Source organism: Gymnoscopelus braueri, assembly GCF_963280865.1.
Source record: "Gymnoscopelus braueri genome assembly, chromosome: 23".
NCBI classification, from domain to species: Eukaryota; Metazoa; Chordata; class Actinopteri; order Myctophiformes; family Myctophidae; genus Gymnoscopelus; species Gymnoscopelus braueri.
In genome coordinates, this window is record NC_137625.1 from 17,732,377 (window position 1) to 17,760,130 (window position 27,754).

Here is a 27,754-nt window from a genome sequence, read left to right on the forward strand (position 1 = left end):
TCCCGCCTCTTTTTAGACTGTTTTCAGAGAGACCACCTGACGTACAGTAGGCCTATCTTATATGATATTTTTGGGCCATGTCATAATCCCTTTAATGGTTATATCTATGGACATTATAAACTTCACCCAGCATCCTGTAATGGTTTTATCTATTAGTGCAGCAGATAACCATAACAATCGTTCAGTTTGTGATAAAAGCATGACATTTGGTACACTTATAGCCAAAGGCATTCCAAAAAGAATTGGATATGGAGGCATCATGAATTTTCAACATGGCGCCCATGGCAGCCATTTTTCAAAATGGCCGCCAGCAAGAACTGTTTTCTTATGAGTGATGGATATAATATGATATTTCAGACTTATTTACCGTACATAGTACTTGGTCAATGTCTTTTGGATAATTGAAAATTGTCATTGAATATTCAAGATGGCAGCCGTCACTTGTACGACTGTCGGATATGGGTGATCTCGGTGTCAAATCGTTTTTTATGATGCGGAATTCAAATTTGGAACTTTGGAATTGGCCAGAAGCTTCCTTCTACCTCACAACTGAATATGACCACTGTTTCTTTCAAGATGGCAGCCATATGGCCAAAATCAAAATTGCAAGAAAATAGAGCTATTGTCTATTTTATTGGAATTCAAATGTTGATCCAATAAACTCAAAAATCCTTATATCTGCAAAATGAAAACAACTGAACCATTCGTTGAATGGAAATGTAAGAGTGGATGTTGAAGCACAGCCAGGGCACACTGGTAACACCACTGATGCGGGTTCAGTGCCAGCTAAATACACTCTGCTTAATAATGCCATATTTTCTGTAATTAATGTGCTGGTTGTGGTGATAGTTTAGTGGTAGTGTAGTTTAGTGTCCTAAATGCTATCTAATGTTAGCCCCACATCTACTTAATAGTTTACATATTAAGATGTAGTTAGATAGCCACACCTGAATGGACAGGATGCGTCAGCGCGGGACAGCCGAGCCAAGGGTAACAGGGCTTTATATGACTTTCATATAGTTACCCGGATGGTGTACAGATCGCACAGGCATTAAATGGTACTGGATGAACGATCAGGCTAGGTGTAGGGCAATTTTCTTATCCGAACCTAGTTGTATCCCATGCTTGACTGTGTTTCCCTGTAGTAAAAGGTGCTAAAAGTAGTAGGTCTCTATAATAGTGCCAGAAAGGCTAACTAAGAAGGTCTTGAAGATAATGGCCAGGGACATGCAGCATCAACCTCTGGTGCTGTGTTTGCTGAGTTGGTGCTTTACATAAAAGAGACCAGACAACATGATGGGTCAGCACCTGTATTCAAACTAGCTGAACTTTCCAAGCTCTACAAGTCACGAATGGAACAGCTAGGCGTAGAGGTTGATAACAGAGTTAACTCTACACGGCTGAAAGAGGGACTTCTTGCCGAGTTCCCTGATATGCAAGCTTACAACAAGGGAAGAGATGTCTTGATGGCCTTTGAATACGACATCGGCACTGCTTTTGCCAAAGCCTGTGAGCAGCATAACAACAAAGATGCTATGCACATTGAACGTGCTGCACAGATTGTCCGCCGACACATATTGGTGAGGCCAAACCATTTAATGGTTTTCCCTAACAATGCCAAGAGGACTCTGTGCCACAGCTGTTGCTTACCCTTGTGAACATGGTCCTAGAGGGACCCAGCATCAAAGACTAGATGGAAGAACCAACATCTCCTGCACTTACGATTGCTCAGTTGCTAAAATTCAACAGTGTTAAGCTCAAGCGGGCACCAGACACAGCAGCTTTTGTCAGACGCAGTACCAGTTCCATTATACATAGGACTGATGTTGCATGCCCACACACGTAAAAGGGAACTTGTAGATAAAATGGCACATCTGGGCTTGAGCGTATCCTATGATCGTGTTTTTCAGTTCTCAATTCAGATGATGAACCACGTCTGCCAGCAGTTTCATAGAGAACAAGTGGTATGCCCTCCACAGTTGTGCAGTCATGTGTTTACCACTGCTGCTGTTGACAATATTGATCATAATCCCAGTTCAATAACAGCTAGGGATTCTTTCCATGGCACGTCAATCTCTATGATCCAACATCCCGTCTTTTGTTGGTGAAGGGACTTACCGAAGCATTCTTGTACTCAGTGGACCTGAGGGAGGATGTTCCAAGACCATTGACCGCTTGCCAGCATACAACACTGAGGTCCCCCTTGTTGCTAGCTATATCAAGGTCTCCCACATTTGCAAAGAGGCACAAAGTACAATCAATCCCTCCGACCAAGGCTGCCCTAGAAGAGCATGTCAAGAGAGCTGTATACCAAGGAGGCCACGTGTGGGGTCAAGTGCTGGTGTCAAAACCAGAACTACCTTCACTGTGCAAATGGGGCTGGTCAAAGACATCTGAAGGAGACTATGAACCCTTCTGGACATGCTTACCAGATGCAGGCTAGTCCAGTTATGAACTTGTCTCTTGCAAATGTAAGAAGGGTTGTGTTGGGCAGTGCAAATGCAAAAAGCTCAGTTACAAAAAAAGCACAGCCCTCTGTTTCTGTGAAGGCGAGTGTGAATAGTCTTCCCTCAGTTCCCTGTGATAGACCCTAGGTTTGGCCTCACTTAATATGAGTCTTGTGAGATAGAAGGAAGCTTCTTAGAAAATCTAAAGTTCCTAATTCAAATTCTGCATCAAGAAAAATGTATAATTTGACACAGAATTCATCCATATCTAACCAGTCTGAAAAAATGGCGGCCATTTTGAATTTAATGAAAATGTTCAATTATCCAAAAAATACATTACCAAGCAAGTACATAAGGTAAATAAATTCAACTAATTTTGTCTGCAATATCATATCATATCCATCACTCATTAGAAAACAATTGTTGCTGGTGGCCATTTTAAAAAATGGCTGACATGGGCGCCATGTTGAAAATTCATGATGCCTCCATGTCCAAATCTTCTGGGAATGCCTTTGGCTATAAGTGTACCAAATGTCATGCTTTTATCGCAAACTGAACGATTCCTTTATATTTGGGAGCTAAGCTGCTGGACTATATTGACATTATAAACTTCACCCTTTAATGGTTTAATCTATGGACATTATAAACGTTATCCATTAATGGTTTAATCTATGGATATTATAAACTTCATCCATTAATGGTTTAATCTATGGACATTATAAACTTCATCCTTTAACACTTGGGTGTCTAAACAGTCAATCTGACCGATTTTGAGACTTTGAAGTGAATAATTTTTTCTCATGAAGCTTTCAGAAGGTTCCCCTTCCATCAGTTCCATGACTTTTCCTAAATATTCGATTCAAATCATCTGTTTTTTTTTTTTCATCTGAAACATTTTCTAAATATGAAATAAGTCATACTCCTACCATTCCTGACGTTATTTTACGGCAAATTTGTCTGCTCTCACCCTTTCTCCCCCAGCCAGAGAGCTCTTCACACCTTCAGACCACCTACATACCCTCATTGTTCAAGTTAATGGGATCATTTGCATTTCACTGTCTGTCAGCTAGGAACCTGGCATATTTGCCATATTTGATCTCCATTCACTTCCTGGTTAAAGGGCCTACACCATGAATTTTTACATTTCCTTATTTTTTGTGTGTTTTTGGTCTCCCCTACCTCTCTTCTATCCCAAATACCCCAGTTTGAGCACTCAGGCTTTCACAGCATATCTGGGGTTTTATGTAAATTGGTCTCAAAAAGGCCAAACTGATTTGCCCCCGCACGTGACGTCACAAGCGATACAATCCCTCCCGTTTTTCAGTTCCAACATTATTTTTTTATTTTTTTTTAACGGTTTAACGGTTTAGTCTTTTTTTTTTTTTTTTTTTTACTTTTTCCACACAGAACTAAGAGATAACGTGCATACAAACTGGCTCAATAGCACCACGTGCCAAATCAGGACAATGTGGTATTACAGGTGAAAGTGCTTTATAAGCCAGAGAGAAGTTAGTTGGAATGAGTATATCTGAGGCTTGATTTAGGCTCAAACCTTTTGAAAAACGTTTGAGGAACATAAATAATTATGATATGATTTTTTTTTTTTATTCATGGTATAGATCCTTTAACGGATTTGTGAAATCGCCTGTATCTTGCCTCCTGTGTTTTACTATGTCTTTTTGACGAGACATGCTATTTTTTTTCTCTTTTTTTTCCCGAGGTTGCACAGTGAAACCCCCCGTAATTACCAATGATCAGGGGATTGATCATACTGGAGATAAATATTCTGTGACTACTTGAAAAGGTAATAAAATCGGTCAGGGGTCAGCAACATGTCCGTACACGGACAAACGTGTCCATGGCAGGAGTTGGCCATGTCCGTGACACATTTTGTATTTTGGTTATAATATGTTCGTATCTATCCTAAATATTCACAATATTTTATATAGTAAAATGTGTTTGTATGATTTTGGTGACTGGTAAAGTGTCGGGATGACATGCTCATTAATATGCTGCAGGAGATTTGTTGTGTTGGTACCCATACATCAGGTGAGGATGCAAGACAAGACAGGCGGCTATAAGTAATATTTGCTAATAGCTGCCTTAATTCTTTCATTGTTCCACTGGCTTACCTTACATCATACGCATGGTATGAGACTTTCTCAACAACGTAGAGGTGCATCGAATACTTGTTCAACTTAACGGAAACCACAACTCTTGAAACTAACAAATTAGTAGGGCAGTGTGAATTAACACAGGATTGACCCTGGCAGCATATCAATGGTACACGTGTGTTACCTGTCTATTAAGCTACAACTATCTTTCAACCACATCTAATGAGACAAGACATTAGTTGAATGCGTTTGGGAACAGACCTCACGAGACAAAATACATAGTAAACAACACATTATTTTTGATGGGAAAATAAATTGCAACAACTTAAGAAAGGGAACTTGGAAAGACACTTCTGACAAACCATAAATCATTTGACCTTTCCAGCAGACCCTGGAAAAGCTGAGAAAAAGGAACTGAAATCTCAGCCACATACGTGAGGGCACCGTGTTTTTTCGATAACTTTTCGATTTTATTTTATTTATTTATTGTATTTAATTTTATTTTATTTTCCAAAAAAGACATTAAAAATAAATGAAAAAAGTAATTGAAAAAACACGGTCTCCTCACGTATTAGAAAGACAATATCAGTCACCAGAACCAATGACGGGTGTTTCCGATGAATCTAACATGTTAAAAATGGAGTTACAATGGGTTTGTATAGGAAGGGGGCGTGTCTGATAAAATGAATATCAAATATCTAAATACTGAATCAAGCAACTTAAAACTGTCTGGGGTGCTCCTAAAAGCTTGAGTAGACGATAAAATGACCATGAAAGTGAAATATCCCTTTAATCTCTAAATGAATGTCTTTCTTTCATTCATGTCAGAGACAAAAATAAACAGAGATCAGTTTCAAAGAGATCCTGGACCAGCAAGCAGCATAAGTCTTCACTTGTTACACTACATGCTTGAGAATAAAGTGAGAACATGGCGTCTACAAGTCAGTCAGCTGTGGAATACATCAAGAACGCCAGAACACACCTGGTGGGAGAATTACCGAATATGTCTGTTATTGTGGACAATCTGTATCAGAGAGAAGTGTTCACTGAGGAGGAGGTCAGTAAAATAAACTCAGAGAAAGATGACTTTAATAAGGCAAGAACAATACTGGACTGGGTCACAAACAAAGGGGAGGCAGCCTGCTATGAATTACTGAAGGTCATTGACATAACCAGGAAGAGGACCCTCTTAGAGACACCAGTATCCAAAGAAGAAGCCTCCACCTCCATGCAGAAGAGCAGTTTCGACCTACACCTTTGGATCAGCTGCTTTTTTTTCATAGATGACGTGGAAATCTCCTATTCTAAAGGTACGGTAGTACTGTGTGTAAAGGAAAACATAATTAGTATTTAACAATGATATGAATTGAGTAACTTTCTTTGCATGGAAAATGTGAAAATAATGTGGAGTTGTGAGAGTGTTAAAATACAAAGCCAATATAAATAATAAATCATATAAACCTGATGCCACTTTACCCACCATCTCCTGCAGTCTGGTCCATAGACCTCTCAGAGGGAAAGGTCTCCCTCCTCCTAGAGGCACTGAAAGTCCAACCAGAGAAGAAACCAATAGAGCTGAGAGGCTGGTCAGATGAAGAGTGTGAAGTGAGGATCTTCCTTCAGTGTCTACCTTACATCTCACAACTCAGGTTAATGTGTTTCCTTTCATTTAAAGGTTTCATGACATTCAGTTTCACAACACAAGTCTTTTTCATGGTCCTTCAAATGTGTATAACAAGTTTTAACTGAAAATTCCACTCCAGTGAGCCATTGCAGGTGTTTTTCTCTCACATTTCTAAAGTCTTTTCAACTGCAATGTCAAAAGTAATCTTTGCCTGCGGGTGTCGCTGTTGAGTGATTTTGCCTGTCAATCATCGCCTCTGCTACGCCCCCCCCCCCCCAAAGGAAAGGATAAAAATGAATGTCATAGAACCTTTAATAAATGTAAAATCTATCTCAACATATTTATTTGAAGAATTAGGTATGATATATGCACGCATGTGTGTTTAACAAAGTTCAACCTGGTGTCCCCATTTTGGGCATATCAATTTAGGCAAAGATTTCCCCCAAAAATATCGAAAATAGCAGATCTATAAGCTCACAACGATTCATGAAGCAATGCATTGTGAGCTTGTAGAGCGGCTATTTTTTTCACTTGACATTGCTAAATGACAAAGTATAAAATAGGACGTAAGTGGTAAGAGATTGATTATCACAACCTTTGTGACTTTTGTGACATCCCAGCATCAAATTATACATTATGTGTTTCTTTATAGTTTTGTTATTCTTTATAATAGTTGTATAAGTTAAATATATCATACACTTTAAAAAAGTCTTTGTTTTCTATTGACTCTCTCTTTGATCTACAGATGGATACAGTGTCCATCATTGTTTGGTTCTGTTTGTGATGCAGAGATCAATATTGTTGTTTTTCATTTGAACTGTTGCAGTTTCACATGGTCAGGAAGGTCAGCATCAACCAAGTTCTTGGGGATGCTCATCTGTGAAGCAGCAGAACAGGAAGAAGAAACAGGAGAGAAGATTCTAGAATCATTGTATTCTGTGTGTAATTACACAACATTCCCCTTTATTGACTGGCGTGATGATTGGACAGACAGGAAGTATCAATGTGATGAACTACTGGACCTATACTCCTATGTGAGGAACTATGAGACTCAAACAGGCAGACGTGTTCTTCCAGCATTACAACCAGTTTACAAGTCAGCTCCTACAGTCTGGTCCATAAACCTCTCAGAGAGAAAGGTCTCCTTCCTCCTAGAGGTGCTGAAACAACAACCAGAGAAGAAACCAGTAGAGCTGACAAGCTGGTCAGATGAAAAGAGTGAAGTGAGGATCTTCCTTCAGTGTCTACCCTACATCTCACAGCTCAGGTTAATGTGTTTCCTTTCATTTAATATTTGTCTATATATAAAAGCCACCCAGCTTTTACATAAAGATCATGAGGTATTATTAACCAATTGAATTAATTATGAACTTATTATTTGTCACTTTTTGTGTAATGAATTTACAACAGACAAATATAAATTTGAAATGTATTATACTATTATAAATCTATCTATACAATGGACAATACGTCTGTATGTTCTCAGTCAATCCCTCAATCCATATTTTCTCCTCAGTGGCTTGACCAATCAATCTGCAATGGCACATGGGTTACATTACGGTCATTTAGCAGACGCTTTTATCCAAAGCGACTTACAATAAGTGCATTCAACATAGGTAGGCAAGAAAACTACTAATCACGGAAGTCTTAAGTGCATTCTCTTCTAAAACAAGTAACTAGTATACGAGTATACCTAGCGCTAAAGGTAAAAGTGCAATATATCAACTACCTACTTTCTTAAACAGATGAGTCAAATTCAAATGAGCAAGAGCTAAAACCAATAATTGTATCAAAATAAACAAGATCCAATAAAACAAGAGCTTGTACAAATAATTGAAAACAAGTAGGCAAGGCTAAGTGGAAGGGTCAGGGTAGTGTTTCCTGAAGAGGTAGGTTTTCAGCCTGCGGCGAAAGATGGGCAGTGACTCTGCTGTCCTGACGTCAGTGGGGAGTTCATTCCACCACTGTGGGGCCAGAAAAGAAAAAAGCTGTGACCACGTAGATCGTCCAGAAGGACCACTGAGCGACGAGGAAACCAGTCGCCCCAAGGCGGCAGACCGAAGTGGTCGGGCAGGGGTGTAAGCCTCGACCATAGCCCGTAGGTAACTGCCCTATAGGCTAGCACCAGGGTTTTAAACTGGATGCGAGCCGCTACGGGGAGCCAGTGTAGAGAACGAAGAAGGGGAGTTGTGTGGGAGAACTTGGGGCGGTTGAACACCAGACGAGCCGCAGCTTTCTGAATAAGCTCCAGAAGTCTGACAGACGCCGGGGCACCAGCAAGGAGGGAGTTGCAGTAGTCCAGGCGGGAGATGACGAGAGCCTGAATGAGCACTTGTGCTGCCTTTTCAGTGAGGAAGGTGCGAATCCTCCTGATTTTGTAGAGGAGGAATCTGCAGGACCGTGTCACTGATGCAATGTTTGCCGAGAACGACAGTTGGTCGTCCAGGGTCACACCCAGATTCCTTGCAGTCCGAGTTGACGTCACCACAGCATTATCAATGGTGATGGCCATGTCTCGGTGTGGACAGCCCTTCCCCTGGAGGAACATCAGCTCGGTCTCATCCAGGTTGAGCTTCAGGAGGTGCGTCGACATCCACTCCGAGATTTCAGCCAGACATGCAGCAACGCGTGCCTCCACTTGTGTGTCAGAGGGAGGGGATGACAGGATCAGCTGGGTGTCATCGGCATAGCAGTGGTAGGAAAAGTCATGGGAGTGGATAACTGCGCCAAGAGATGTAGTATAGAGAGAGAAAAGAAGAGGAACCCAAATCGGGCCTTGCAGGACCCCAGTAGTGAGTTTGCGTGGTTCTGACACAGACAGTCACTTGGTAGCAGCGACCCGTCAGGTAGGATGCAACCAAGTGCAGAGCCTGAGACACCCATCCTCTCAAGGGTGGAGAGGAGGATCTGATGGTTCACTGTGTCGAACGCTGCGGACAGGTCCAGGAGTATCAGGACCGAGGAGAGAGAGTTCGCTCTAGCGGTATGGAGCGACTCCGTCACTGCCAGGAGGGCAGTCTCGGTCGAGTGACCCACTTTGAACCCAGACTGGTGGGAGTTCAGGAGGTCGTTCTGGTGGAGGTACGAGGACAGTTGATTGAAGACAGAACGTCCAAGAGTTTTTGAAGGATAGAAGGGAAACCGGTCTGTAGTTCTTGATCTCAGAGGGGTCAAGTGTTGGTTTCTTCAGGAGGGTGGTGACTCTGGCAGTCTTTTTATTTTATCTAAATTTTTATAATAGAGGGTGCAACCATACTCCCCCCGGAACCCAAAGACTTTGGTTTCCCGGGCGCTGCCCGGCGGGTCTTTTCAACAATACTCAACTTTTTTACCGGGTGCACGGTCGGGAAAAGTAACTTTTACAATAAATCTCAGTAAGAGAATACCAGCACTCACGGAACAGTCCTTTTAAGGCACTTTTATTTATACATTTTATATATTTTAAGCATGGTAGTATGCTGCAGAACAGATAACAACGGACGTGTTTCAGCGTTAAGCCTTCATCAGCATTGTGTGCCGTGGGTACCGGAAGTGTCCAATTTATAGTGTCCCGGTAAGACAACTTCCCCTGTCCATGTAGAAATCAACAACTTCCAACCAATTTGTACACAAAAAGCGCAGTCATAATTCAAATACATAAACAACACATCAATTAGTCATTAAGGTCATCACATTAAATTAAAAGTCTAAATGAAACCAGTAGAGATGATAGACTAGTCATATAAAGAGAGTGAAGTGAGGATCTTCCCTCAGTGTCTAACCTAAATCTCACAACTTAGGTTAATGTGTTTTTTGAGGGGCCAAGGCCAAAGGGGCGAGGATCCTCTTTGCATCTCTACACTTTCACTATTATTATTATTCTTCTGCCGTTTTTTTCTGTCACGGCCTAACCGTGCAGTAACTTTTTACGAAAATCGTCAATATGGTAGAGGGCCATGCCAAACGTCCAAGGCACAAAACATACATCCATTGGCCAAAGGGTGGCGCTATAGCAATCAATTGAAAGTGCCAACTTTGAACAGGTACAACTCATGCCCTGTTTGACCTACAGCCATGAAACTTCGATACACACATGCGTCTCCTCATGCCTAACAACTTTTGTGGTCTGACTTTTGACCTCTGGCCTTTAGATCTCCCACCACTTTTAATTATATGAAAAACTGTTAAAATCAAACTCCTCCTGGGATTTTTGAGCAATGTAAACAAAAATGTCTAGACATGTACCTTTGGACCTATTTCAGAGTGAGACACTCACTATGGGATACAGCGCCCCCTGGCGATGCACAGAGCTACACACGTATGCTCTCTCGACCATTTATGGTCGCGGGAGCATACGTGTTTAGAAGATCTCCTCCCCTGGCTGCCGCAGCAGGACTCTGATCGGGGGGAGGGGCCAGGGCTCGTCATAGAGGGGAGGAGACATCTCCGCCCCACGCCGGTGCCACCAGTAACAATGTGAATGTTTTTTTTTTTAATTGCAAGTGCAAGGGGTATATGTGTATGAATGTGTGTGAAAGTAGATGTCATGTATGTCACAAAAAAAAAAAAAAAAAAAAAAAAAAAACATTGACAGTCCGTAGAGTCTGACTCAATGTTGGGAGGATCAGCTCCAGTGGCGGGAACGCGTAAAGCAGTCCGTTCGGCTAGCTGTGCGCTAGGGCGTCCAAACCCAGTGGGGGAGGGGGGCCCTCACGAGAAAAACCGAGAACACTTCGCGTTCTCCTCAGAAGCAAACAAATCGACCTGCGGCCGGCCAAACCTGGTCCAGATCTGGCTAGCCACCGCCGGATGGAGAGACCAATCCGCGTACCAGAACCTGCCCCTGGACAGCAAATCTGCTCCGCTGTTCAGGAGACCCGGTACATGTAAGGCTCTGATCGACGCAAGACGCGAGTCGCACCAACGCGTCAGATCGCACACCAGCTTGTCCAACAACGGAGAGGCCAGGCCTCCCTGCTTGTTGACGTAGCACATGGTCGTGGTGTTGTCGGTCCTGATCAAGACATGACAGCCCTGAATGTGAGCCTCGGATTGTCTGACCGAGGGGAGGGGCCAGGGCTCGTCGTAGAGGGGAGGAGACATCTCCGCCCCATGCCGGTGCCACCAGTAACATTGACAGTCCGTAGAGTCTGACTCAATGTTGGGAGGATCAGCTCCAGTGGCGGGAAGGCGTAAAGCAGTCCGTTCGGCCAACTGTGCGCTAGGGCGTCCAAACCCAGTGGGGGAGGGGAGCCCTCACCGAGAAGAACCGAGAACACTTCGCGTTCTCCTCAGAAGCAAACAAATCGACCTGCGGCCGGCCAAACCTGGTCCAGATCTGGCTAGCTGTTTGGATAAAATCTGTAGGAGTAATCTAAAAAAATGGGTTTTGCACAAATCGGCCTCCTGGTGGCGCTATAACAGGCCCATGTGAAAAATTTGGGGCAGAGGTTCTGAATTGGCATCCAGGGAGTGTGTGTGCACAATTTCGCAGCGACTGGGCCAACGGTGCCGGAGATTAGCCGGACGGACAGGGGGCAAAACATACTCTCTCGCCAGGCCGAAAGAGAAAGAGGGGTTTAATTACTTTTCCATTACATATCGCTGACGGTAGACCTGCCAGTGCGGGGCCTGGAGCTGGGAGGAGGCGTAGGCTCGAACACGTCCGAGGCTGCCTCCCGCTGGGCCTATGGCGTCTTGGCCGGCGTCGTGTGAGAGATTCGCGAGGTCGAGTCACCTCGCTCTCTCCAGCCCGGCGCAGACGTGCATCGCCCTTCCCTGTCCATCGTGGCAGTTCAGTTGGATGATGAGCTGCACCAACCTCTCCACCTCAACTGCTTGCTCGCCCTACCTGGGCCTGAGCTCCCCCAGTAGGACGCTGAGGGAGCCCTGGAGCAGCGTGGCCACGTTGAGGGCGCGGGCAGTCAGGGCGGAAGCCTTGTAGGCCCTCTCTGCTGCCCTGGAGGTGGCCTTGTCCTTCAGGTCGGTGAAACACCAGCTCGGGGGTCAGGGTGATGGGGTTGTGGCCCTCAGAGGGCCACCGAAAGGGGTCGCTTGCTACACATGGTGAGAAGGCTAACAAGCTGGTATTGTTTTAGCGAGGCTAGCTAGGCGCTAAGCTAAACAGTACTGCTAAGAGCCGGTGTTGCCTTAGCGAGGCTAGCTAGGCGCTAAGCTAACAACAACCGTCTGGAGTGGGGCTACGTTAACCTGGCAGCTAACGTAGCTAGTCAGAGCTAACTCATCCACGAGCAAAGAAAAGCGTTGGGTTAGCTGGGGCGTCAGCGTCTCCATACTCCTGGAGAGAGAGCAGGCCTGATGACCCCGACAGGAGGGGCAGAGCCAGGCGAGGCCGTCGACCCAGGCTGGACCCCTGCAGTGGCTCCAGGGGCGTTGTCATGGTCAGGGCTCATGACAACCTCCCTGGAGTACTGGAGAGATGGTAAGTCTTCCTTCTCCTCCTTCTTACGCATGTTGTCGATGTCCTCGTCGGAGTAGGCAGTGCTCTTCGGGGAATCGACCCATCTGCCGCTCGGGAGCGGCAGCTGTGCAGGCAGGGGAGGAGGAGGGAAGAGGGCCGCTACGCTGCTGTGCATGACGGGTATCGTCAAAAACAGCAGCGATGGGCGGTGGTGGGCGGTGGTGGGCCGTGGCGGCGCTGTGGGTGGTTAGTTCCATCAACCACAGTGGCAGTGGTCGAAAGGGGGACCGTGGTAGTGCTATGAGTGGCTAGGCCCGCCATCCACAGAGGCCATGGTCAGTGACGGGCCATATTCAGACGCTTCGGCCTCGCAGCTGCTGAGGCCGAAGATGGGGGCCGGGAATGCTGCAGCGGTACATAGTGAGAGCCGCTAGTACCGCTAGCATCGTAGGTCCCGACGTCTCCACGGTGTATCTTGGGAGAAAGGCCGGGTTGGCCTTGCAGTCCGGGAGGCTACACCGTCGCGGTGGTAGGGGGCAACTGAGCGTGGAGACGGGTCGCTTGCTGCTCGTGTTGAGAAGGCTAAAAACCGGTGTTGCTTTAGCGAGGCTAGTTAGGCGCTAAGCTAACAACACTGCTAACAAGCCGGGGCTAGCTAGCCGCTAAGCTAAACAACAATAGCCTGGACTGGAGGCTACGCTAACCTAGCAGCTAACGTAGCTAGTCAGGGCTAACTCACCACGAGCGAAGAAAGCGTTGATTTTAGCCGCGGGAGCTTGCTTAGAAGCAGTCTAAGAGGAGAAACCTGTGGGCGATTCTCCTAATCGCCGCTTTGGTCATGAGTTGAATTATTTCTCAAAGATTTGCTTGAATTATTTAATATAGCTGTGTGAGCACTGTTCATCTGCGAGACAGAGAAGCTGAAGAGGAAGTAGCCACGTCACGCGGGAACCTTTATGCTCTTCCAGATGTGGGAGGGACATCCGGTTCGCGTGACATACCCTCTCTCGACCATTTATGGTCGCAGTAGCATACGTGTGTAGCTCTCTGCATCGCCAGGGGGCGCTGTATCCCACAGTGAGTGTCTCACGGAGAAAGGGAGAAGAACTACTGATCTTAGTGTTAGTGAAACAGGGGCTCGGTTCATGGCAGAAGGCATGAAGCCTTAGCTAAATCACTACTGTGACAGCCTGCGAGTCCGAAGGTTGAGCGTTCGAATCCTGTCTATGGCTATGGGTTGAGGTGTCCATGAGTAAGGTTCTTAACCCTGGGTTGCTAGCCACAATCTCTCAAAAAAAAAAATCACGTGACACCGTCGAATGACAAAGTATGAAAAGGGGCTTAAGTGGATACAACTATTATTATAATATTATTATTATTTATTTATTTTCCACTGACTCTTTAACCTGAAGTCTGATAGATACAACACTGTATCTATCAGATTTCATGTTAAAGAGTCAGTGGAAAATTAAAGAAAACTTTAAAGTGTATGATACTAAACTTCTAAACCTATCATAAAGAATAACCAAGCTATGAAGACAGTTAGTGTATCATTTGATGCTGGGATCAAATCACACAAGTTAAAAATAAATAATAATTAATAATATAATAATAATAATTTTAACCACTTAAGCCCCTTTTCATACTTTGTCATTCGACGGTGTCACGTGATGAAGATAGCTGATCTACAAGTTCACAACACATCAATTCATCCGTCTCATTGTATTTTTTATTCTAATTTATGATACAGAGATCAATATTTAATGTTGGTTTTATTCAAACTTTTGCAGTGTTGCTGATGGAAGGTCAGGAACATCAGAAACAAACAAGATCCTGGGGAAGCTCATCTCTGAAGCAGCAGAACAGGAAGAAGAAACAGGAGAGAAGATTCTGGAATTGTTGTCTTCTGCGTGTAATTACAAAACATTCCCCCTCATTGACTGGAATGATGATTGGGAAGACAGGAAGTATCAATGTCATGTACTACTGTATCTATACTCCTATGTGAAGAACTATGAGACTCAAACAGGCAGAAGTGTTCTTCCAGCATTACAACCAGTTTACCAGTCAGTTCCTACAGTCTGGTCCATAGACCTCTCAGAGAGAAAGGTCTCCCTCCTCCTAGAGGTGCTGAAACTCCAACCAGAGAAGAAACCAGTACAGCTGAAAGGCCTGTCATCTGAAGAGAGTGAAGTGAGGATCTTCCTTCAGTGTCTACCCTACATCTCACAACTCAGGTTAATGAGCTTCCTTTCTTTTAATATGTGTCTATATAAATAAAAGCCATCTAGATTTAATATAAACATAATTGTTCATTTTTATAGCGAATCGCGCTTTCGGCTTTGTGCAGAGTTAAGCTACGGTGCTAGCCCAATGAAAGGGTAGGTCAGAGTGTGGAGGGTTTAAGCAAATTACTCAAACTGGTGTCTTTTAAGGTGTTTTATTACTAATCACAATCACAAACATATATCTCTATTCTAATACTTAGGTTGTTAGTTAGTTAGACCTTTAGGTCAGTTAGTAGGTAATTAAACCTGAGAGATAAAACAAGTACAGAACATTTACAGTATTAAGGATATGACTTTACACAATCATGAACCCATCAAACATACAATCATTACAGTGTTCAATACTCACTATTAATCTCACACTCTTTCCAAATGATCAGTGGGTCCCTCTGAAGCCCATACTCCAGAACACCCACGGTTCAGTTACTTATCCGAATCTGAATCCCTGCTCCAAAGCAAGTCTATTTATCAACTTCCCGCCTAAGACCCTCCTCCAGGGAGGTTCCAGCAAACTGGAAGTTGTGATTACCCACAAAGCCTTGCGATTCCTTCCATTTCCTGCCACACAAGCAGACTGCATTCTACCCAGTCAAACCAGTTGCTTTGTCTTATCTACAACCCTACCCCCGCCCTGGAATGCAAGCTCTCCTTTGAGGTTCCTAGCACAGCAGGGGTCTGCATTGGTATGCAAACGTCCCCCTAGACCCAACTTAAGCAGTACATTTTCTAGGAACAGTAGGAATGATAAAAGCACATTGCTGTAACAATAATTTCACTTTTCTCTTGCCTTATGGCTTGGATAATTGAACAATAATGAGGTATGACTATTAACGCTTTCACTGCCAGTATACAGTATATATGTCACAGGGAAATTGGCATTCCAGGGAAATTGAAAGAGGAGCGCTCGCTTTTAGGCACAGGGCTTCGGCGCGAGGCGGGGCTTTTCGAGACAGGGTTTTTTACGCGAGGCTCGCGAGGAGGAGGAGGAGGAGGAGGAGGCGCGAGGCGGGGCTTTGATACGAGGCGGCGCGAGGAGGAGGAGGAGGCGCGAAGCGCGAAGCAGGGCTTTGATACGAGGTGGCGCGAGGAGGAGGAGGAGGTGTCCAAGTCCACTGTCCAAGTCTGTCATTGCCCACATGTGTGTTGCCCAGTAAGACTGTGGTCCCCAGTAAGTAGTCCCCCAGTAAGACTGTGGAATCCCCCACCGATGCCCCATGCAGGACCCCCTGCAGGACCCCCTGCATGACCCCCTGCAGGGTATTCAAGAAGGCCGAATACTCTGAACTCTTGTTTGGCGCGTACGCACAGACAACAGTCAGAGTTTTCCCCCCTCCAACCCTAAGGCGGAGGGAGGTGACCCTCTTGTCCACAAGGGTGAATCCCAACGTAGTGGCACTGAACCGGGGGCTCGTGAGTATCCCCACACCCGCCTTAGACCTCACACCCTGAGCAACTCCAGAATAGAACAAGGTCCACCCCTTGTCCAGGAGTTTGGTTCCAGAGTCCTTGCTATGCCTGGAGGCGAGCCCCAGCAGGTCTAACCAGTAGCGCTCCGCCTCCCGCACTAGCTCAGGCTCCTTCCCCAACAGCTTTGTTACTAACCGCGTCCCCAAAGTCAGCCTCTGCTGCCCCGGATTGGTCCATATGCCTCCGCTGTCACTGCCACCCATCTGGCAGTGCACCCGACCCCACTGGTTCTGACCGCGGGTGGTGGGCCCACGTGGCGGTGAAGATCTGCCTATACGCTCCTTCTTCGGGCTGTGCCCGAACGGGCTCCATGGTTAGCCCGGCCATCAGGCGCTCGCTGTCGAGCCCTTTCTCTGGGCCTGGCTCCAGAGGAGGGTCCCGGGCTTCCTCCGGGCCGGGTCACATCACTTCGTCTTCGATAGTCCATGAAGTGTTTGGTGAACCATTCTTTGTCTGGCCCCTCACCCGAGACCACTTTGCCATGGGAGACCCTACCAGGAGCACTAGGCTCCAGACAACACAGCTCCCAGGTTCATTGGGGCACACAAATCTCTCCACCACGATAAGGTTATGGTTCCTTGGAGAGACCAAATGGACCTGTAAGAGTCCATAAGGTTACATTTGTACTCTCAGAGTTACACTTGGATATAATAACACTGAGGATTTTACTGTGTAGTCGTGGTGTCGGTCCAAAGTCTGCGAGACAACAAGAGATATTATATGCTATAAGTATGCTATACCAGGGGAGGGTACTGAAAATCTGTACTCAAGTAAAAGTGCAACTTCTCCCATAAAAAAGTATTTGTGTAAAAGTTATAATGAAACCAGTAGAGATAGACTAGTCATAATATAAAGAGAGTGAAGTTAGGCTCTTTGCTTCCTTCAGTGTCTACCCTACTTTTTTTTTTAAAGATAATGATCATGTATGATTTATGTACTCTTATGTATTTAACCACTTTGAATATGGTGTCCCTATTTTGGCCATGTCATTATAGGCAAGAATGTCCAAAAATAGCAGATCTACAAGCTCACAAAAGCATCATGAAGTAATACGTTGTGAGCTTGTAGATCAGCTATTTTCATCAAGATTCATGTGACACCGTCGAATGACGATGTATGAAATAGGGCTTAAGTTGTTCAAAGGGATTGATTATTTTTAACTTTTCTGATTTGATCCCATCATCAAATGATACACTATATGTCGTCATAGTTTGGTTATTCTTTATGATAGGTTTAGAAGTTTATTATATCATACGCTTTAGTTGTCTCCGCCAGGCCGAAAGGCATGGCGAGAGAGTATGTTTTGCACCCTGTCCGTCCGTCCGTCCGTCCGTCCGTCCGTGTGTGTGTCCGTGTGTGTGTGTCCGCCTGTGAACAGCTAATCTCCGACACCGTTGGCTTGATCGCAGCGAAACTGTGCACACACACTCCCTGGATGCCAATTCAGAACCTTTGCCCCAAATATTTCACATGGGCCTGTTATAGCGCCACCAGGAGGCCGCTTTTTCCAAAACACATTTTTTGACAGTACTCCTACAGATTTTGTCCAAACATCACGCAAATCGGTACACAGTATCTCTATAGTCACAAGTAAGACGCGTGAACGCTGGAAGCGAACGCAGCGCGAAAATATTGTGTGTGTGTGTGTGTGTGTGTGTGTGTGTGTGTGTGTGTGTGTGTGTGTGGCAGGCTGGTGTGCATTGTCTAAATTCCTGCACTCTGGCGCACTCTGGAGGCTGCTTACAGGCAGTGCACGCATGTGAGTCACATGGGGGCCTGAGCCAATGAGAGCATGAACACAGACAGAATTACAGACAGACACACACACACACACACACACACAACCTGAGCAGGGTGACATAGTAAGCTCCACTTGGTCGGAGGCGCCCTTCCGCGTTCGCAATTAAACGAAACCGGTATTTCAGATTTTTCATATTCCATCCTGATTGGCTAAAAATATCTTCCAAAGTTTGTATGCGCACTCCCTAGAGGCCAAGGAAAAACCTATGCCCTGCATTTTTCACATCTGCCTTTTATAGCGCCACCAAGAGGTCGACTTATGTAAAACTCATTTATTTATATTACTCCTTCCTATTTTATCCAAATTTCACGCAAATCGGTACACGTGATCTCTATAGTCATGTGATCAAGACTGATCTGTTTGATTTTTCATATTCCATCCTGATTGGCTAATATTAACATCTAAAGTTTGCAGTAGTGGCTTGTTTTGAACAAAATGCCGCAAATCATGAACGCTGCGTCTGATTGTGGTGAAACTTTCCACCCACATTCACACTATGTTGAGGAACAAATGCCACCCTTTTAACATTGGCCTGTTGTAGCGCCACCAGCAGGTCAAATTTAGCAAAACACATTTTTAGAACAAACTGCCTCAAATCACGAATGCAGTGTCCGATTGCCGTGCATGGCCTAGGAAGAAATGGCACCCTTTTCACATTGGCCTATTATAGTGCCACCAGGAGGCCAAAATAACCTACCTGACCTGGCGGAGACCTGTGCTCCGAGGAGCACTTTTTCTAGTTTTCTTTCATTTTCCAATGACTATTTAACCTGCAATCTGATAGATACTGATAGATGTTGACCTTTTTATTTTAATTTATTCTGTTTATGATACAGAGATCAATATTTAATGTTGGTTTTATTTAAACTTTTACAGTTTTGCTGATGGATGGTCAGGAATGTCAGCATCAACCAAGTTCCTGGGGAAGCTCATCTGTGAAGCAGTAGAACAGGAAGAAGAAACAGGAGAGAAGATTCTGGAATTGTTGTCTTCTGTGTGTAATTACAAAACATTCCCCTTTATTGACTGGCAAGATGATTGGAAACACAGGAAGTATCAATGTGATGTACTACTGGACTTATACTCCTATGTGAAGAACTATGAGACTCAAACAGGCAGAAGTGTTCTTCCAGCAATACAACCAGTTTACCAGTCAGCTCCTACAGTCTGGTCCATAGACCTCTCAGAGAGAAAGGTCTCCCTCCTCCTAGAGGTGCTGAAACTCCAACCAGAGAAGAAACCAGTAGATTTGACAGACTGGTCAGATGAAGAGAGTGAAGTGAGGATCTTCCTTCAGTGTCTACCCTACATCTCACAACTCAGGTTAATGTGTTTCCTTTCATTTAATATTTGTTTACAGTATATATAAAAGCCACCCCAGCTTTAATGTAAATATAATGAGGTATAATTATCCTATTGAATTCATTATTAACTGATTATTTGTCACTTTTTGTGCACTGATTTTGCAACAGACAAATATCAATTTTAATTGTATTATCGTACTATAAATCTAGCTGTAAAATGGAGAAAGCTCTGTATGTTCTATCAGTCCATGTTCTATCAGTCCATTCTCCTCAGTGTGTTGACCAATCAATCTGAAATGGCACATGGGTATTGATCATTGGTATATTCCCAATTTTAAGCTGTTTATTAGCATTTTAGATTTTTGCCATGGGCTATGGGATTTGTACACAGACAAATGTAACCAAATGGACCTTTAAGGGTCCATTTGGTTATATTTGTACACTCTCAGTGTTACAAATGGATATAATAACACTGACGATTTTACTGTGTAGTTGTGGTGACGGTCCAAAGTCTGCACGTTTTAATGTAAAGAGCTGTGCAGCATATCCAGAGACAACAAGAGATATTATATGCTATAAGGCATAGCAGTGGTGGCCATTTTAGAAACATATTTGAATATTTAATTATATTATATAGCCTACTATATCTCTGCTGTCGGGCAGAAAGAATGGACTTCCAAGCTCACAATGAGGTTGGAGGTCAAAAGGGTGTGGAGCCTGGAGTCAGCAAAACCAGCTAACTCCACCCCCCTTTGGTGGTGTTAGCTGGTTTAGCAGACAGTTTGAGGATCCAATGGAATTAGCTGGTTTTGTCAGAAGCGCTTTTTAATACTTTTCATTGGTTCAATATTTGTTTAACCAACACACAGACGTAAAGGCTGTTCAATAGCACTGATGTATGAAAAAAAAACTGGAAAAGCTCAAAAATGGAGCAACACATTTAATAAATACCCTTGTTTTGCGGTTTTCAAACAAAAAAAATACACAGAATCAAATGTTTTACGGTCATGATTAACCAGGAGCCTGGATGGCTTGGTTCCAGGCTTAAAATAATTTACATAAATATTTTCGGAAATCTCTATGGGAAGAATGAATGGGGTTTATATCTGTGGCACCACAAAATGGCCGCCACTGCCATGTCCTATTAAGTGTGCTATACCAGGGGAGGGTAGAGTACTGGAAATATTTACTCAAGTGAAAGTGAAACTTCTCCCATGAACAAAGTACTTGAGTAAAAGTAAAAATGAAACCAGTAGAGATGATAGACTAGTCATAAGAAGAGAGTGAATTGAGGATCTTCCTTCAGTGTCTACCCTACATCTCACAACTTAGGTTAATGTGCTTTTCTGTCATTTAAGTTTTTTTTAAGATAATGAGGTATGATTTATGTACTCTTAAGTATTTATTTAATCACTTTCATCATGGTGTCCCTATTTTGGTCACATCATTATAGGCAAACATTTCCAAAATGACAGATCTACAAGCTCTCAAAAGCATCATTAAGTGATGTGTTGTGAACTTGTATATCAGCAATCTTCATCACTTAACACTGTCAAATGATAAAAGTATGAAAAAGGGCTTAAGTAGTTAAAAGGGATTTATTTCAAATGATACACTATCTGTCTTCATAGCTTGTATATTATTTATGATTGTGGAAAATTTACGAAAACTTTAAATTGTATGATATACTAAACTTCTAGACCTGGCTCTTTAACCCGAAACCTGATGAATACAGTGTTGACCGTTTTATTTTATTTTATGATGTTCATGATACAGAGATCAATATTTAATGTTGGTTTCCATTTAATATTTTGCAGTGTCCATAGAAGGTCAGGAAGGTCAGCATCAACCAAGTTCCTGGGGAAGCTCATCTGTGAAGCAGCAGAACAGGAAGAAAAAACAGGAGAGAAGATTCTGGAGTTGTTGTCTTCTGTGTGTAATTACAAAACATTCCCCCTCATTGACTTCGATGATGATGATGATGATGATGATGATGATGATAATAGGGAAGACAGGATGTATCAATGTGATGTACTGCTGCATCTATACTCCTATGTGAAGAACTATGAGACTCAAACAGGCAGAAGTGTTCTTCCAGCATTACAACCAGTTTATCAGTCACTTCCTACAGTCTGGTCCTTAAACCTCTCAGAGGGAAAGGTCTCCCTCCTCCTAGAGGTGATGAAACTCCAATCAGAGAAGAAACCAGTACAGCTGAGAGGCTGGTCAGATGAGAGTGAATTGAGGATCTTCCTTCAGTGTCTACCCTACATCTCACAGCTCAGGTTAATGTGTTTCCTTTCATTTAATATTTGTCTATGTAAATAAAAGCCATCCAGATTTAATATAAATATAATGAGGCATGATTATCAAATTGAATTAATTATGAAATGATTATTTGTCTCGTTTTGTGCACTGAATTTACAACAGACAAATGTCATTTTGAATTATATTATCCTATTATAAATCTAGCTATAAAATGTAGAAACATTTCAGTATGTCCTCAGTCCGTCCCTCAGACCATTTGTTCTCCTCAGTGGGTTGACCAATCGATCTGAAACGGCACATGGGTATGGATCATTGGTATATGCAAGGATCTACAAATCATATTTTCAAACTGTACCAAATTTAAGCTATTTATTAGCATTTTTGCCATGGGCTATGGGATCTGTACAGTAAAATCTTTAGTGTTCATTTAACTTTGAGAGAAATGCAACCAAATGGACCTGTAATGTTCCAGTAAGTTACATTTGTACTCTCAGAGTTACAAATGGATATAATAACATGAGGATGAGGAAAATGAGGATTTGACATTGTAGTTGTGGTGGTGACGGTCCAGAGTCTGCACGTTTTAATGTAAAGAGCTGTGCAGCATATCCAGAGACAACAAGAGATTGTATATGCTATAAGTATGCTATAACAGGGGAGGGTAGAGCACTGGAAATCTCTACTCAAGTAAAAGTACAACTTCTCCCATGAAAAAGTACTTGAGTAAAAGTAAAAATGAAACCAGTAGAGATGACAGTCTAGTCATATGAAGAGAGTGAAGTGAGGATCCTCCTTCAATGTTTACCTTACATCTCACAACTTAGGTTAATGTGTTTCCTTTCATTGAAGATGTTTTTTTTTTGTTTAAAGATAATGATGTATGATTTATGAACTGTTAGGTATTTAACCACTTTAAACCTGGTGTCCCTATTTTAGGCATATCATTATACCACCTACTTGCAAGCCCAACTGTGTCATTCATGTATTCCGTAACGGTACAATCTTGGTACACATCGCTGAATGGAATACGTTTGTATATTAATTTATTTAACCCATACCGAGTAGTGCACGTTCGAGTTACACTAAAATAAAGCAGTCATGTATTCCCCGTGAGACTCGGGCTGCAGTCCTGTGCCGCCACGTTAATGAGAGAGGCACTCATAATCTGAACGTTTATGGAGTGATTGATGAAAAAATGTGTCGCGTTGTGAGCTGAATGACTGTTAAAGCAGTTTGTTTATATGAGTGGATGATTAAGCACCTAACTTGTAACATTGCAAATAGGCTGATTTTAATTGCTTGTCATTGTCAAGCAAATAAAATAGGCGTGTATGTCCATGCCTTTATAAAATGTTATATTTTCACAGGGATTATTTATTAGTGTGTTAGTTATACATTTTGGAGTCGATACATGTGTCCAGATGCCTCTCAGATGGTCAGACAATGCTGTTCCAAAGGTCTACGATGGAACAAACAGGTGCAGCCAAAGTCTACATGCCCTCAGACCTGTCGTGAGATCTGAGCGGGCCGTACGCTGAAGTCAAAGTCACGATAGATTGATAAATGCCGAAAATTGCGGTGATCTGCAGTACGCCCATTATTTGGTCTACACCACTTTGATAAATGAGGGCCACTGTGTCTTCATTGCTTGGTTATTTTTTATGATAGGTTTAGAAGTTTAGTATATAAAAAGTTTTCTTTCATTTTCCATTGACTCTTTAACCTGAAATCTAATATATACAGTTGTGACCTTTTTATTTTACTTGATTTTAATGTGTTTATTATACATAGATCAATAGTTAATGTTGGTTTTCATTTAAACTGTTGCAGTGTTGCAGTTTGTGATCGATGGTCAGGACGGTCAGAGTTCCTGGGGAAGCTAATCTGTGAAGCAGCAGAACAGGAAGAAAAAACAGGAGAGAAGATTCTGGAATTGTTGTATTCTGTGTGTAATTACAAAACATTCCCCTTCATTGACTGGAATGATGATTGGCAACACAGGATGTATCAATGTGATGTACTACTGGACTTATACACCTATGTGAAGAACTATGAGACTCAAACAGGCAGAAGTGTTCTTCCAGCATTACAACCAGTTTACCAGTCAGCTCCTACAGTCTGGTCCATAGACCTCTCAGAGAGAAAGGTCTCCCTCCTCATAGAGTTGATGAAACTTCAACCAGAGAAAAAACCAGTAGAGCTGAGAGGCTGGTCAGATGAAGAAAGTGAAGTGAGGATCTTCCTTCAGTGTCTACCCTACACATCACAGCTCAGGTTAATGTGTTTCCTTTCATTTCATATTTGTCTATATATAAAAGCCATCCAGGTTTAATATGAAGATAATGAGGTGTGATTATCAAATTAAATGAATTATGAAATGATTATTTGTCACTTTTTGTGCACTGAATTTACAACAGACAACTATAATTTCGAAGTTCATTATCCTATTATAAATCTAGCTATAAAATCTAGAAAACTGTCAGTATGGTCTCAGTCCACCCCTCAGTCCATTTGTTCTCCTCAGTGGGTTGACTAGGGCTGTCACGATTATGACATTTTACATGACGATTAATTGTCACACAAATAATTGTGATTAACGATTTAATTGTGTTTCTGTCGTTGAACATTGGAACATACGAAAAAATATATAATTTATGTTTGGCTTTTAGGCTTTGAAGTTGGACAAGGCAGACATGGCAAATAACCTTAATATACAAAGAAATTGCTGACATATTTAATAACTTTCTACTCTAAAAAATACATTAAAAGCCCATTGAAAGCTCACAGCTTGTAGATCTGCTATTTCAATTATTTAAAAAAAATGTTTTAACATTTAACGATTATGACAATTACGCAAAAATCATTGTGATTGTCTGAAATAATTGCGACTAGGCGATTATATAATACTTGTGACAGGCCTAGGGTTGACCAATCGATCTGAAATGGCAAATGGGTATTGATTATTGGTATATGCAAGGATCTACAAATCTGATTATCAAACTGTCCCAAATGTAAGCTGTTTATTAGCGTTTTTGCCATGGGCTATGGGATCTGTACACAGTAAAATCTTGAGCGTTCATTTAGCTTTGAGAGAAATGTAACCAAATGGTATTAGTTACATTTGTACACTCTCAGAGTTACAAATAGATGTAATAACACTGGGGATTTTACTGTGTAGTCATGATGACAGTCCAAAGTCTGCTCGTTTAATGTAAAGAGCTGAGCAGCATATCCAGAGACAACACAAGAAATTATATGCTATAAGGCATAGCATTGGTGGCCATTTTGTGGTGCCACAGATAGAAACATATTTGACTATTTAATTATACTATATACTATATTTAATAAATATCCTTTTTGTGGTTTTCAAATATTTTTTGACACAGAATCAAATGTGTTATGATTCACACGGAACCTGGATGGCTTGGTTCCAGGCTTAAAACAATTTATATAAATATTTTTGGAAATCTCTATGGGAAGAATGAATGGGTTTTATATCTGTGGCACCACAAAATGGCCGCCACTGCTATGCCCTATAAGTATGCTATACCAGGGGAGGGTAGAGTAGTGGAAATCTTTACTCAAGTAAAAGTACAACTTCTCCCATAAAAAAGGACTCGAGTACTCGAGTAAATGACAAAGTATGAAATAGGACTTAAGTGGTTAAAAGGGATTTATTATTTGTAACTTTTGTGATTTTATCCCAGCATCAAATGATACACTATCTGTCTTCATAGCTTGGTTATTCTTTATGATAGGTTTAGAAGTTTAGTATATCATACACTTTAAAAATTCTTTCATTTTCCACTGACTCTTTAACCTGAAATTGATGGATGTACAGTGTTGACGGTTTCATTTTCATTTTATTATTTATTTATTATGTTTATGATACAGAGATCAATATTTAATTTTGGTTTTCATTTAAACGTTTGCAGTGTTGCTGATCGAAGCTCAGTAATGTCAGCATCAACCAAGATCCTGGGGAAGCTCATCTGTGAGGCAGCAGAACAGAAAGAAGAAACAGGAGAGAAGATTCTGGAATTGTTGTCTTCTCTGTGTAATTACAAAACATTCCCCTTTATTGACTGGCAAGATGATTGGAAACACAGGAAGTATCAATGTGATGTACTACTGGACTTATACTCCTATGTGAAGAACTATGAGACTCAAACAGGCAGAAGTGTTCTCACAGCATTACAATCAGTTTACCAGTCAGTTCCTACAGTCTGGTCCATAGACCTCTCAGAGAGAAAGGTCTCCCTCCTCCTAGAGGTGATGAAACTCCAACCAGAGAAGAAACCAGTAGAGCTGACAGACTGGTCAGATGGAGAGAGTGAAGTGAGGATCTTCCTTCAGTGTCTACCCTACATCTCACAACTGAGGTTAATGTGTTTCCTTTCATTTCATATTTGTCTACATATGAAAGCCATCTACCTTCTCTAAACATAATGAGGTTTGATAATCCACTTAAATTAATTATGAACTGATTATTTTGTCACTTGCACTGAATTTACAAGGGACATATGTAATTGTATACTCTAAATGCACTGTGTGTGTGTGTGTGTGTGTGTGTGTGTGTGTGTGTGTGTGTGTGTGTGTGTGTGTGTGTGTGTGTGTGTGATTGTGGCTGTCTGTCTGTCTTTCCTTCCCCTGCATATCTCAAAACAGATTTGCAGTGATACGAGCAGGTTCCCTGGCTGGGGCCCTGGGAGGAGAGGCCTGTAGAGGTTTAGCCCTGGTTCTGGAACACTCTGAGGGACTGACAGAACTGGACCTCAGTCACTGTCAACTCACTGACCAGCTACTAGAAACTCTGATCCCCCACCTGCAAAAAGCACAAGTCCTGGAGTGAGTAGTCTTATAGAATGGAGTTCTATTCTCTGTGTGTGTGTGTGTGTGTGTGTGTGTGTGTGTGTGTGTATGTGTGTGTGTGTGTGTGTGTGTGTGTGTGTGTGTGTGTGTGTGTGTGTGTGTGTGTGTGTGTGTGTGTGTGTGTGTGTGTGTGTGTGTGTGTGTGTGTGTGTGTGTGTGTGTGTGTGCGTGCATTTGCGTAGCCTCGCGTGGCCAGACAATATCACACGACACACTGCGTGGATATTAGTCTGGTCCCTATCAACGATAGATTTTTTTCCAAGGGGCGGTTACAAAAAGATCCAAACGGACTCTATTGGTTAGACCTAAACCAATCAGAGCAGTGCTTCCTTGTTCACGAACCAATCAGAGCAGTGCTTCCTTGTACGTCATTGCTCCAAATAAGGTGATAAGCCCGCCCACATTTGGATACTGGGCCCTGGTTGGTTCCGCACAACTGCGGAGGGAGAGAAATGGAATCTCTATGGAGGGGGGCCAGACCTAATCTGCCGAGGGCTAAAGTGCGATGCAATTTTGCAAAGGCAGATTCATCTGGAACCAGGCTAGCATTTGCGTGCACACGCGCGTGTGCGTGTGTGTGTGTGTGTGTGTGTGTGTGTGTGTGTGTGTGTGTGTGTGTGTGTGTGTGTGTGTGTGTGAGAGAGAGACCATGAGGTACTATTCTATTCCTTTGTCCTTTCTCTTTCTTTTGTTATTGTAGTCTGAGTCACAATAATCTCACTGATGCTCAAACAGACAGATTAGTCCAGCTGCTCTCCATCAATACCTCCATCCAGACTGTACGGTGAGTAGAATGGAGTTGTGTTTGAATGTGTGCATTATTAATAGAATAACTTATTGTTCCCCGGTGTGTAGAGAACTCAGTCATCAACATGGTTTACTACACGCAACATACCTGTTGAATTAAAATGCTTCATCCTTTTATGTCTTTCCAGACTCTTCAACAACTGCTTCAAGGACACAACCCCCTTCCTGAGAGATAAGCGCTTTGAAATGGTACTCATTGTACTTTGCCTCATTGCACTTGCTTAATAATACATGTATTGCAAGCAAGTACAATGAGGTCCAAGCACCACATGTTCACTTAAATAAATTCAATCATTTTTGATACCTTTAAATACCACATACTGTAAATGCAATCTAATACCAATTTCACGATAATATCTGTC

General features: G+C 42.7%; 1 protein-coding gene across 1 annotated transcript; it reads left to right on the forward strand.

The window, feature by feature from the left end:
• Positions 1-1,352: 1,352 nt before the first annotated feature.
• LOC308079572 (uncharacterized protein) lies at positions 1,353-27,754 on the forward strand (the record flags this gene model as incomplete). The annotated part of the gene is made up of 12 exons (XM_080421121.1): positions 1,353-1,580; positions 5,595-5,871; positions 6,054-6,210; positions 7,012-7,452; positions 14,376-14,822; positions 19,018-19,464; positions 21,263-21,681; positions 23,936-23,987; positions 25,649-26,095; positions 26,382-26,561; positions 27,286-27,369; positions 27,521-27,754. The coding sequence occupies 12 exons, from the start codon at positions 1,353-1,355 to the stop codon at positions 27,615-27,617; spliced, it is 3,276 nt and encodes a 1,091-aa protein (XP_080277247.1). The 3' UTR covers positions 27,618-27,754.